Below are 11,502 nucleotides of genomic sequence, written 5' to 3'. Positions count from 1 at the left end.
CTGCCAACGCAAGGCGAAACACATGTTGATAAGTAAGAGTTAAGTGTGAAAGACACATCCTGTAGTTGGAAGTCCGCAAGACACAGTGGGGGTAAGCCGAAACGAAAGTAGGTGACCCAGGGCAGATCAACACATAAACAAATACCCGTAAATAAAAATTCAATTCTGCTGCTAAGTAATGTATGAGGTCTAGTTTGAAGAGTGCAATGCTCGTAATTGGATGTCCGCATGACACATGTGGGGGCAAGCCAAAATGAAGGCGAGGCATGCGTCCATCGCATGGTAGTTGCGCTCGTCAAGCGATTGCGATCACCGTGTCGAAGTTGCGGTATTAAGCGAATGCGGTCACTACAAGATTGCGGCTACACGATAACGCATAATAGAGGGATCAACGCAAGGTTGGTGGAATGAACGCATCAACGTACATCTTGGGAAAATAAAAAACTGATGTTGACATTTCACCTACTACGCCATTAGCAGCAGAGATTTAGAAAGGACTAACGCGTCGCGAATGTCAGAATCAGAGCAGTCCATTAATGCTGTCGGCGATCCAATCTCTATATAAAGAAGCCGGTGAGCAGAATGTCAACTTATCTAGAGTTTTTCCTTGCGATCCAGACAAATGCGTGAGAAGAAGGCTTGAGAATTCTTCATCTCCTTCTTCCATTCCGAGAAACGACCAAAGCCTACGATCGGAGCTAGATCTCGGGAGAGTCAGCTCCACCGCCCATCCATGGAACCCTGATGCGTTATTTTATGAGGTGGAATTATGGATGAAAATGCGTTGAGCACTTAAGTTTTCTCAGTGGAATTCAAGTGTAAACCCCACTGAGTTTCTTGGTAAGTCCAGGGTCGAACACAGGGACTTGGGAAAAAATATGCGGTGGTAATTTCTCAGAAGAATTTGCGGTAACCAAATAAATCAAGTAGTTATTGGGAATGTTGTTTGTGGTAATAAAAATAAACAAATACAGCGGAGTTCGAAAAGAGTTATAAAACGGGACGCGATAAGTATGCGGTGAATGGGTTGAGAAGAGTTTCGGCTAACACTTCTTAGGATGCGTTCATGCTATGCGATCATGCAACACACATACAATAGTAAATCATCTCTCGATGCGAATGCTACGACTTTTAATGCTAGAACGCATGCGATATATGCGATAAGACTATAGGACCTACACATAAGCCTCTATTCTTATTTATGCGATGAAAAAATGACACATACACATATAAGGCGACCACATAATATCATACCTATCTCTAGGATGCATGCGATGCAGGTTGGCAAACAGAATTTATCTCTAGGTTCCTATCTTTTGTTTATGCAGTTCTAATCATTGCACTCTCGAGTCTAGATTCTAACTTAGCTCTTTCAAATCTTAGGTTCTTTCTTTAGACTCTCTCTCTCGAGTAGCTCTAAAGGGATGTCGAGCACAACATAAAGAAAATGGAGAACCTAAAGAGAGAGTCTAAAGAGCTACTCGAGAGAGAGTCTAAAGGGATCAATATGTCATTCTTGAACTGATATCATTTATAACCCGCTTTCTACAGGTGCAACAGCTTATTTCGGAACTCAATGAAATTCTTGCCCATGATATTATAGATGGGGATAGGTTATGGAAAAATAAATATTATAGATGAGGATAGGTTATGGAAAATGAAACTTACTACTCGTGCTTGAACTTTTGTTGTTTTACTTTAACGCTCCTGTCCAAGTAATTGTTTTTTCTTTTTGTTTTATACATGTCTTTCCATGAAATTGAGTTGGAAAAGAGAAGGCAACAAGGTGCATATAATGGGCGGCCAATTCAAGGGGTAGTCACATTTCTTTGGGTACTTATTCTATTCGTGCTTGAACTTTTGCTGTTTTACTTAAACCCTCCTGTTTAATAATTTAGTGATTAACACATATTATATTTAGCACTTGGGTAGTAGGCAAATAAGTTATGAACTCAAAAACATGCATGTTGGTAAATGCATTAAGATCTTTTAAATTCATATTTGATAATTAGGGGTATCAAGTATCTAGACTTCCATTATGAACTCGTAAAGAAAATGGCCAATCAAGTGATGGGTTAGGCTTACAGCTACTTGACTTTCAAATGTAAACTTACCAATGGTACGAGCGAATGGCCATGAGATGATACGAAAAAAATTATACTTTGCTGGTTAGTGCTCTGTGTGTTATCTCTGTTTATTTCTTCTTTTGACTTATAGGTACGAAGGGATGTGTGGTTTACCCACGAACTTTGATTCAACTTATTGCTATGCTTTGGGTTACACTGCTGGAGCTCTCCTCCAGAGTGGAAAAACTGGACCAATATCATCGATCTGTTTGTCCCACTTCTTGTACCTCCTGATCATTTTAGTCTCTAACCTTTTAACCTTTCATTCTTTTTCTTGATATCAGTTTCGTCCATAGATTTTTTCCTCATTTCTATTACTTACTAGTTATGCATACCGGGTAGGAAATTTGGCTGCTTCTGTTGAAGATTGGATGGCTGGCGAAACTGCATTGACTTTGTTAATGGATGTGGAGAGGATACACGGTATGATTTTTTCATGAAAACGTGCATTCCTGTTCTCATGTTTTCTTGAATAACACGTTAATAATTTTTTTTATAGAATATTTTTTATGGGGAATAAGAAGGGAAATGATAAACAGAGTATCAATTATCCAGCCAAAATGAGAACAAATGGAGATCGCTAGAAGAAAAAAAACGAAAGATGAAAAAAACTTTCCAATCTATATTAAAAAGACAACAATTTTCTAGTTGATGAAACTTAAAAGTTTATTTATTTTTTTCTTTTTTTGAGTATCAAAATAACTTAATAGTTACTTAGACAATATTATAAAGACTAGACAAGGTGCATGTAAGATCAGAAAAACAAGGATAAAAGTGGAGTATCTTTTCTCTTAACAATTTTGAAAGGCTTTGGATTGATAGAACATCTTCATGAAGTCTAGTTTAATATTTATCATTTGATGATCTCTTTCTAAAGGTAGAATTCGTTTGGCAAGTAAGTTCAAGCCTGTGATCAAGAAGACAATGGTGGAACTAGATGGTAATATGATCTCTTTCACCACGAGCTTCAGTTGAGCTAGTTTGAGATTGTTAAGCTTCACTTTCATCTTGTAGAACCTCAATATTTCTTACTTGGCCAACTCCTTATGATTGCCACTTATTTGTTTATCACATCCTTTAGTGCCTTTCCCACTAACTCACCTCAACTGTAACAATATCACTACCTGGAATAGTTGCTTCAACTCGTTTATTCCCAGCCATATCAGCCACAACTTTCTTAGTACAATCATTACTGCTATCATTAGTTTTGCTATTTTCTTCCACAGTACACATATCATTTTTAGCACAAATACCAATATTATCAGAGACGAGTATGAGCATCATTTTCATTCTCAACACAAATATTGAGGTTATTAGAGACGGAAGTATGAGTTCACCTTGGGCTAATGTTGGTTCGGACTCATAGATCGTTACCGGAGAAACAATAGGTGGCCCAATTTCCTTCTTGAGATTCTTCCTTTAGTATTTTATCCATGGACCTATTTGATAGGTAAGACAGAGACAGTGTCGGTAATATTCAAGATAGGATTAGGAAGGGAATCAGAAAAGAACAAAGATTGGGACTAGTTAGTCTCTTCATTAGAGCTATTCCCCTGAAAATGACTAATAGGAAAGGAAGGTTAATCCTCTAGAAAGGTGACATCTATCGAAATAAAATACTTGTGGGAGGGTGGATGAGAACACTTATACCCACGTTGATGGAGAGGATAGCCAACGAAGACACATTTCTAAGCACGAGGAGTAAATTTTGTCTTTTAACGCAACTGCGCGCCTCAATGCATACTCAACCTTTCCATGCAGCGTCTCGCGTGCACACTTGTACAACCCTCGTGTGCAACCTAGCGTACACACCCATGCAATGCCTTGCGTCATTTTGCCTTTGCGCACATCTGTAGCCTGCCCGGTTGAGTTGCCTTCATGTTCAACGGTTGCAGTTGCATGATTATTCAATCCAAAAATCCAAATTCAAATTCAAGCTGAATTTACTTATTTTTCCAGACATTATTTCGGGAATTTCCCTTCTACAAACTTGTTTTAAAATGTCTTAACTTATTTTAAAATTTGAGCTTCAAATTCTTCACGATCTGGTCAGAATTTTTCAATCTTCACACCTTGCTCAGAATCACCCGAGAGCTTGACCTCTTGAGGAAATCTTCTGATTTCAACTTGAATTCTTATGAATTTCCTTCCAGCAACCTCAGAGCTTCATCTACACTCCTTAACCCTTCAAATGGCTGTGGAATCACCCCTTTAGCACGAGATAATTGTCCAAACCAAGTTCTTGAACTGAGGCTTCCCTTTTAGATTAAGAGATGCATGACCTTAATTACACTTAGGCTGCCACCTATCCCACTAAGTCAACATTAAACCTTCTAATCTCGACAACTGACCACTACAATTGGTGATTAAGCTGAAAGCTTCCCCTAATCACCAATGCATAGCTTCCTAACTCTTACCAACGCATGGCTTTACTTGGACGCATACACCTCTCAGCCAATGCACGCCTCAGCGCCCTTTCTCGCACCCGATGCCTAGTCTCAAGATCATCGCATGGCCTTACTTTACACACATCCTTGCCCGACCATTGCACACCAACGCACGCACAAGCCGCATCGCTTAAGGCATCCTCGCCATGGCACGCGTTCTTGCCCACCTAACCTCAACGTGAGTCTCGGCTAGCGCATGGCATCGTCTTCTCGGCCAACACTTAGCCAATGTCCTTCTTCACGCCACTAGCTTTCATCTTAACCTTAAGATTCTTAGGCTGTCGCACACCTCAGCATGATCGTCAATGCACCATGACCTTCAACACTTAGTCAAAATTTCTCTCCTTAACCAAGCCTTCTTACTCTTTCACTTAACACTTGAGAGCCCTTAGTAAACAACACTTGAAATCATTTTTCTTTCCTTCCTTAGCATCCTCAAGCTTTCCCTACAACCTAGTATTAACTTACACTTAATCTTATTTAACATACACAAGTAGAGAAAATAAGCTTCGGGGTTGAAAAATATTTCTTGCTTTGCTTAATTAGATCCACAACTACTTTCCTTCTCAGGTAGTTAGTCATAACTACTTGACTCATTGAGTACTCATAGGCAATCATTTTAATATTCATATATTAAGCAAACAAAATAACTTCCACAGATTCTACTTAGATCATGATATTAATCTTCACCCTTACCCCATTAGAATTAGTTACTTATAACAAGAGATAAAGTGAAAGTGAGGATAGATAAGATGATAAAAGTGAACATGATGATATTAAAATAGTTGTTGAATACACAAATGAACAATCTCTTAAACAAAATGCAATACAACAACTAAAAAGATAAAGAGATAAGGTGAAGGGAAGTTGTTAGTAATCTCTTGCTTCCCACAGATGAATGTTAAGGCTGCTAGTGATATAATGGTTGGATGAATGCAGAAAGCCCTTGTAGTCTCTTACTTCGGCGAAGCTTCAATTAAGAATTGGGGTGAAATATGGAGGTGGAATTTTTTTCTCGTGCAAATCTCAATCTTTGGGTATAAAAGTCCATCCCTCCTTCATGGCGTCAAGGCTCTATTTATAGAGCCGTGCACTGACTATTGGTGGGATTCCCACTCTGATAAGTCGTTATCGTCTAACGTGGTAGGTGAGAATGTCAGCCTTGCTATCATGGTCAATATTCTAAATACTTACCAGAAGATCCGCTGACTGCACAATTTATCTACCCGTATCGCAATCAGGTTAATTTTCTTGAAGGGATTTCTAGCTTTCGCTTGTTAGAATTGTTAGTGTGAATATGTGCAGTTTTGATGCGAAGTGATTGCCATTTGAATGCAATTCTTGATTTAAATGCATTTTTGTTTTATCAGGGTGGTTTTGATATGATATGCAGTGGGAGGGATAAGATTGAAACTCCAGATCAGGTGAAACTCTATCTGCCTAGAATTTTCATTTTGAGACATCTTAGTTGTAGTCAAGGCATTAATTGATAGTTCGGTTCTATTTTTAGTTTAAGCAAGCTAAAGAAACTGCTCAGAATCTTGATCTGGATGGCCTTGTTGTAATTGATGGAGATGATTCCAACACAAATGCTTGTCTCCTTGCTGAAAACTTTAGGTATTTTTCAGAACTATGAAATTTGTTTATTGCCTCCCTTCTTTTTACTCTCTTTCTCACTCTCATTGTCGTATATGGATAAGCTATTATATGTTGTTTTTATTGCAGAAATATAAGGTTGAGTAATTAATTACTCTAGGGTACCATTTTTTTGTGTGCAAGACTCTGTTATTTATATTCCCCTTCTTTCTGTTGTTTTCAAATTAGGAGTAAGAATTTGAAAACCCGAGTAATTGGTTGCCCAAAAACTATCGATGGTGATCTTAAATGCAAAGAGGTCCCCACAAGTTTTGGATTTGATTCTGCTTGTAAGGTACTCATTTCTCTTTGTAATTGCTTTAGAATTCATATTCCGTTTGGACTGAACTTTGGAGACTATTGCAAAGTTGAAGTAGTTTCTTCAAGAACTCAAGGAAAAAATGGAATGTCGCATTCATGAGATGAGACTCTTAATAGGCTCTGCTGATGTTTATGCAGATATATTCAGAAATGATTGGTAATGTGATGGTTGATGCTCGATCTACAGAAAAAGTGTACTTTGCTGGTTAGTGCTCTGTGTGTTATCTCTGTTTAATTCTTCTTTTGACTTATACGTACGAAGGGATGTGTGGTTTACCCACGAACATTGATTCAACTTATTGTCATGGTTTGGGTTACAGTGCTAGAGCTCTCCTCCAGAGTGGAAAAACTGGAACAATATCATCGATCTGTCTGTCCCAATTCTTGTACCTTCTGATCATTTTAGTCTCTAACCTTTTAACCTTTCATTCTTTTTCTTGATATCAGTTTCCTCCATAGATTTTTCCTCGTTTTTATTACTTACTAGTTATGCATACCAGGTAGGAACTTTGGCTGCTCTAGTTGAAGATTGGATGGCTGGCAGAACTCCATTAACTTCGTTAATGGACGTGGAGAGGAGACACGATATGATTTTTTCATGAAAACGTGCATTCCTGTTCTCATGTTTTCTTGAATAACAAGTTAATAATTTTTTTCTAGAATATGTTTTATGGGGAATAAGAAGGGAAATGACAAACAGAGTATCAATTATCCAGCCAAAATGAGAACAATGGAGTTCACTAGAAGAAAAAAAATGGAAGAAGAAAAAAACTCTCCAATCTATATTAAAAAGACAACAATTTTCTAGTTGATGAAACTTAAAAGTTTTTTTTTTTTCTTTTTTTGAGTATCCAAATAACTTAATAGTTACTAACACAATACTATAAAGACTAGTCAATGTGCATGTAAGATCAGAAAAACAAGGATAAAAGTGGAGTATCATCATGTAAAAGTGGAGTATCTTTTCACTTAACAATTTTGAAAGGCTTTGGATTGATAGAACATCTTCATGAAGTCTAGTTTAATATTTATCATTTGATGATCTCTTTCTAAAGGTAGAATTCGTTTGGCAAGTAAGTTCAAGCCCGTGATCAAGAAGACAATGGTGGAACTAGATGGTAATATGATCTCTTTCTAGAGTAAATGTCGTTTCCTTTAATCTCCTTCCCAGTCTTATATTACAGTTCACGCCGCTCTATTTGTCATATGAGGAGGTCAGATCAGAATCCTACCATTGATTATGCAAGTTCAAATCTAAAAGAAGAATGGAGCAGGTGATCTGGATATAGGTATCTTACACAACCAAATTGATGAAAATCGAACCTATTTTTCAGAATTTGGATAAGATATTTTAATTAAGTCTCGGGTCAAATTCCATAGTTGGAAGTGAGATATCTAACTTCTTTGTAGTTTCCATTCTTACATGAATTATTATGAATGTGTTAAGTTCATTGTAATGTCTATTTTGTTGGTGTATATTTTTGCTCAGTATTGTCTTGTAAAGGGTCGGCCGACAAAATCACAGACGAAGCTTTATGGTATTTCTTTTAATTATTGGAAAATGAGGGCTCCTGGGTATGTTCTCAAAAGGGAAGGCAGAGGTAGTACTTCGAATGGCGAAGAGAGGCGGCTCGGTAAAGAAGGAATGAGAAATCGTCAAAGATGACTTCTTTGTTGGCGAAACGAAGGGCTAGTTGTTTCTCTCTCCATCTTATGGTATTTCACTTGATTTCTTTCTTCTTGTCCTTCTTTCTCCTTTTTCTTTCTTTTTCTATCTCTGTTTCTCCTATCTTCTCCATCTCTTGCTTAATTTTCTCCATTCATATGATTGTATCTCAATATCTTTTTGTTTTTCTGTTTTCTTCATCTCATTTCCATTTATACTCCTTTCTTCTATTTCTTTCTCTCTTTTTGTTTGCCCTTTGTTAAAATTTGATACTTCATGTATTATTATTTAGTTTATAGCTAAATGTCATTAAAGCTAAAATATTGAAATATTAGTTAAGTAACTTGGTCATTAGTGTCGATTAGTGTGGATGTTAGTTTAAACAATATAAAAAATTGTTACGACTGTTGTATTTGGTTAGTTCATCATGTACTTTTTTGCTAGGTTGAATCACTTTATTTTTGTCCCCAATTCAAGTTACGGAGTAGAAGAACACACTAAAAGGTATGAAAAAGTTGTAGTAGTCTTTTACCTTCAGGCTATTAAATTTGAGTGATTTAGTCACATATTAACTCTAAATCTTGCCTAGAATATTTTTCTATCTTAAAATCTAGCTCTTTATCTTATCATTGTTTTAAAAAATATTTGAATTAGTCTTTGTCAAATATTATGTCACACTTGAGTTTATGATTTTTCTGTTCCTTGATTTCTTGAAACTAGCTGATCTTTATTTTTTGACTTATTTTATTTCTCTTTTAATCGGTTCTTTGAGTGATTAGTTGTTTAGGATTGTGATTTATGATTCTATAGGGCATGGACAAAGAAAAAGAGATGACATTTTAGTTCGTGGGTATTTTCATCTCCAGAATAGAATCTCAAATTAAAATCCTAAGTTAGTAACTGACAAATCAGAATTGGAATTGATTAATTATGTCAAGTGGGGATAAAAAAAATTCACTTTTAACTTTTTGTATTTTATACTCATGCTCCTTTGCCTTTTTGCATAATCTTTTTTGGTTCTATACAGGCCAACGGAGGATTTATAATGAGTGCAAGTCACACAATCTAGGTGGACCTGAATACGATTGGGGTATTAAGGTGATTTTTTTTAAAAAAAAATATTTTGCACTGCCCTTTATATTTAATTAAATGAAATTATTGGTAAAAATGCAACCTTTTGATGAAGCATAATGCTTTTGTTGCAAAATGTTAGTTGAAAATTATGATCTTTATCTTATAATCCATGACAACTACAACAATGATGTATCTATGTTTATCTGACTTAAATGCATTGACTTTTCAGTTTACTTATAGCAATGGGCAGACTGCACCTGAATCAGTTACAGACAAAATATATGGAAACACCATTTTGTTATATTTTTTTTTTTTTGTTCAATTTCTTGTTTACTTTCAAATTAGTCAATTTTCATGTTATATTGCATTCAATATTTTGTACATTTTTATTCTTTTCTTGTTTATATGAAAGTTCTCTTTGAGTCGTCTGGGTCCTCAGTCCTCTTGTGAAGTGCCTATTTATTTGTTTTGCTATTCTTACGTTCTCACTTCTTGGTGGAAACTAAAAATCCCATCGAAAGTTCATTTATTTTCTTGGTTGGTTCTTTGGGAACTATTAATACCTTCCATGTCTTGCAAAAAACCTCCTAAAGTGGCAAGTTTTGTGGAGCATAGCCGAGTTCTAAATATTTACCTTGGTTGTCCCTTTTCCACTAGAGTCTCCAGGTGTTTTTGGTTGGGATTTGTTGTAAGCCTTTTCTTTTTGCTAAGGTTGGGTTTTCATCAAATGTTGGTGGAGGTCTTTATCTGTATGCAAATTTATTAATTTCATGGAGACCAAATGTGTTTTAAAGTAGATTAAATTTGTTACATTCGCTTGGAGACCAAATATCTCTTTTCATTTGTTCAATGAAAAATTCCGTTTCATTGAAACCCTCTCTCTCTCTCGTTGTTTTAGCCATAAAAATTCTAGTCTCTTGCTGGCCAAATCCTCACATCAGGAACTCATATGGAGCTTTTGAAGAACCGAAATCCCTTCTTAGAGTGTTATCCATTTCATCCACAAGCTCTTTCCTCTTATTCTAGTCGAGTCCTTCTTCATCTTCTTGACCTTGTCGAACACTCAATTTTCCACTTCTTTCATTGATTCAATCTTTCATTTCTCTACCTATCTCCCCATTTTCATTTTCATTTCTCTCCTACCAATGTCTCCACCTTTCATCGCTAATGCCGATGTTTCCCCCGTCATTGCATCTTCTCCGTCGGAGATCGGCCGTGTTTCTACTGTGTATAGTGAAGTCCAAGCTCACCGTATCGATCAACCTCACCCTTTTCCCTCTATTCTCAAAAACCCCTTCAAAATCCTCGATGGCCCTCCTAGCTCTGAGTTGATTGATGTCTCGAAGGAAGAGTAGTGACATGCATTGAGTTTTGTTTATTCTTTTACTGTGTTTTTCTTATGATTATAGATCTCGCTTTTGTTTGGAACTTGAGTTTTACAGAATGAGTTTGAGGCCAGTTGCTACTTCTTAAGGTTTTAGAGTGTTTGAGTTGTGTGTTATATGTGCGTGCAGATGAGATCACAAAGCTGTTTCCTGATCTTTTCGGCCAACCGTCGGCAATGTTGGTGCCAAGTGATTCCAGTTCGATGCAGATGAATAAGAAATTGAAGATTGGAGTTGTCTAGTTTTGTGGCCAAGCACTGAGAGGGCATAATGTGATTTCTAGACTATTTGGTAGGGTCTCATTGTGTCCACATTTATAAATCAAGAATAAATGTTTGCTTTTCTGTTCAAGTTGTGGCTAATTAGCAGATTCTATAATTTTGTTGAAGATTTCCTACAGGTTCATGCAAAAGGAAGCACGTTGTATGGTTTCAAGGGTGTCCTACAGGGATCATGAAATGTAAATATGTAGAACTGACTGCATAAATTTAAACAGAGAGATAATTTTGATGTATTTTCTTCACGCTGATGATAAGAATAAACTAAAGTGTGTTTGTAATATATTTTCACGTGTTTAATTTAAAAAATAAGTCATTTTAAAAAAAAATAAATGTTTGATAAGTATTTAAAATAACTTTTTAAATGTTTTTTTTAATAAATATTCACGAAGGATGTTTAAATAAAAATAAGTTTTTAAAAAAACCATTTTTCCACAAGCAAACAGATCCTACATAACTAACTAAATATTTATTTTATAAAGTAGTTCTTCAAACAGAGTTTATATTAACAATAGTAATAAAAATAAATTATTCATAACATAATAGTTATTAATTTATAAGGACAAATTT

The 11,502-nt window shown here is 36.0% G+C and overlaps 1 protein-coding gene across 28 annotated transcripts; it reads left to right on the top strand.

The window, feature by feature from the left end:
• The first annotated feature begins 727 nt into the window (after positions 1-727).
• Positions 728-11,215, top strand: LOC150031217 (pyrophosphate--fructose 6-phosphate 1-phosphotransferase subunit beta 1-like). Of its 28 annotated transcripts, none has more exons than XM_090309180.1 (15): positions 728-1,833; positions 2,218-2,333; positions 2,469-2,549; positions 5,944-5,997; positions 6,084-6,190; positions 6,398-6,503; positions 6,668-6,734; positions 6,850-6,899; positions 7,030-7,135; positions 7,589-7,647; positions 7,749-8,245; positions 8,640-8,699; positions 9,223-9,293; positions 10,784-10,945; positions 11,044-11,215. In XM_090309180.1, exons 3-9 carry the CDS (start codon positions 2,532-2,534, stop codon positions 7,129-7,131), a joined length of 504 nt encoding a protein of 167 aa, XP_090165306.1. In that variant the 5' UTR covers positions 728-1,833; positions 2,218-2,333; positions 2,469-2,531; the 3' UTR covers positions 7,132-7,135; positions 7,589-7,647; positions 7,749-8,245; positions 8,640-8,699; positions 9,223-9,293; positions 10,784-10,945; positions 11,044-11,215. The 28 variants fall into 28 exon arrangements, with proteins under 28 accessions (XP_090165306.1, XP_090165304.1, XP_090165305.1 ...); XM_090309178.1 differs by having other exon boundaries at positions 7,585-7,647; XM_090309179.1 differs by having other exon boundaries at positions 7,030-7,170.
• The last annotated feature ends 287 nt before the right edge of the window (positions 11,216-11,502 follow it).

Source organism: Benincasa hispida, unplaced genomic scaffold, assembly GCF_027475165.1.
Source record: "Benincasa hispida cultivar pf3 unplaced genomic scaffold, pf3_genome.v1.1 HicScf1399, whole genome shotgun sequence".
NCBI classification, from domain to species: domain Eukaryota; kingdom Viridiplantae; phylum Streptophyta; class Magnoliopsida; order Cucurbitales; family Cucurbitaceae; genus Benincasa; species Benincasa hispida.
This window is presented reverse-complemented; position numbering and strand designations above follow the sequence as displayed.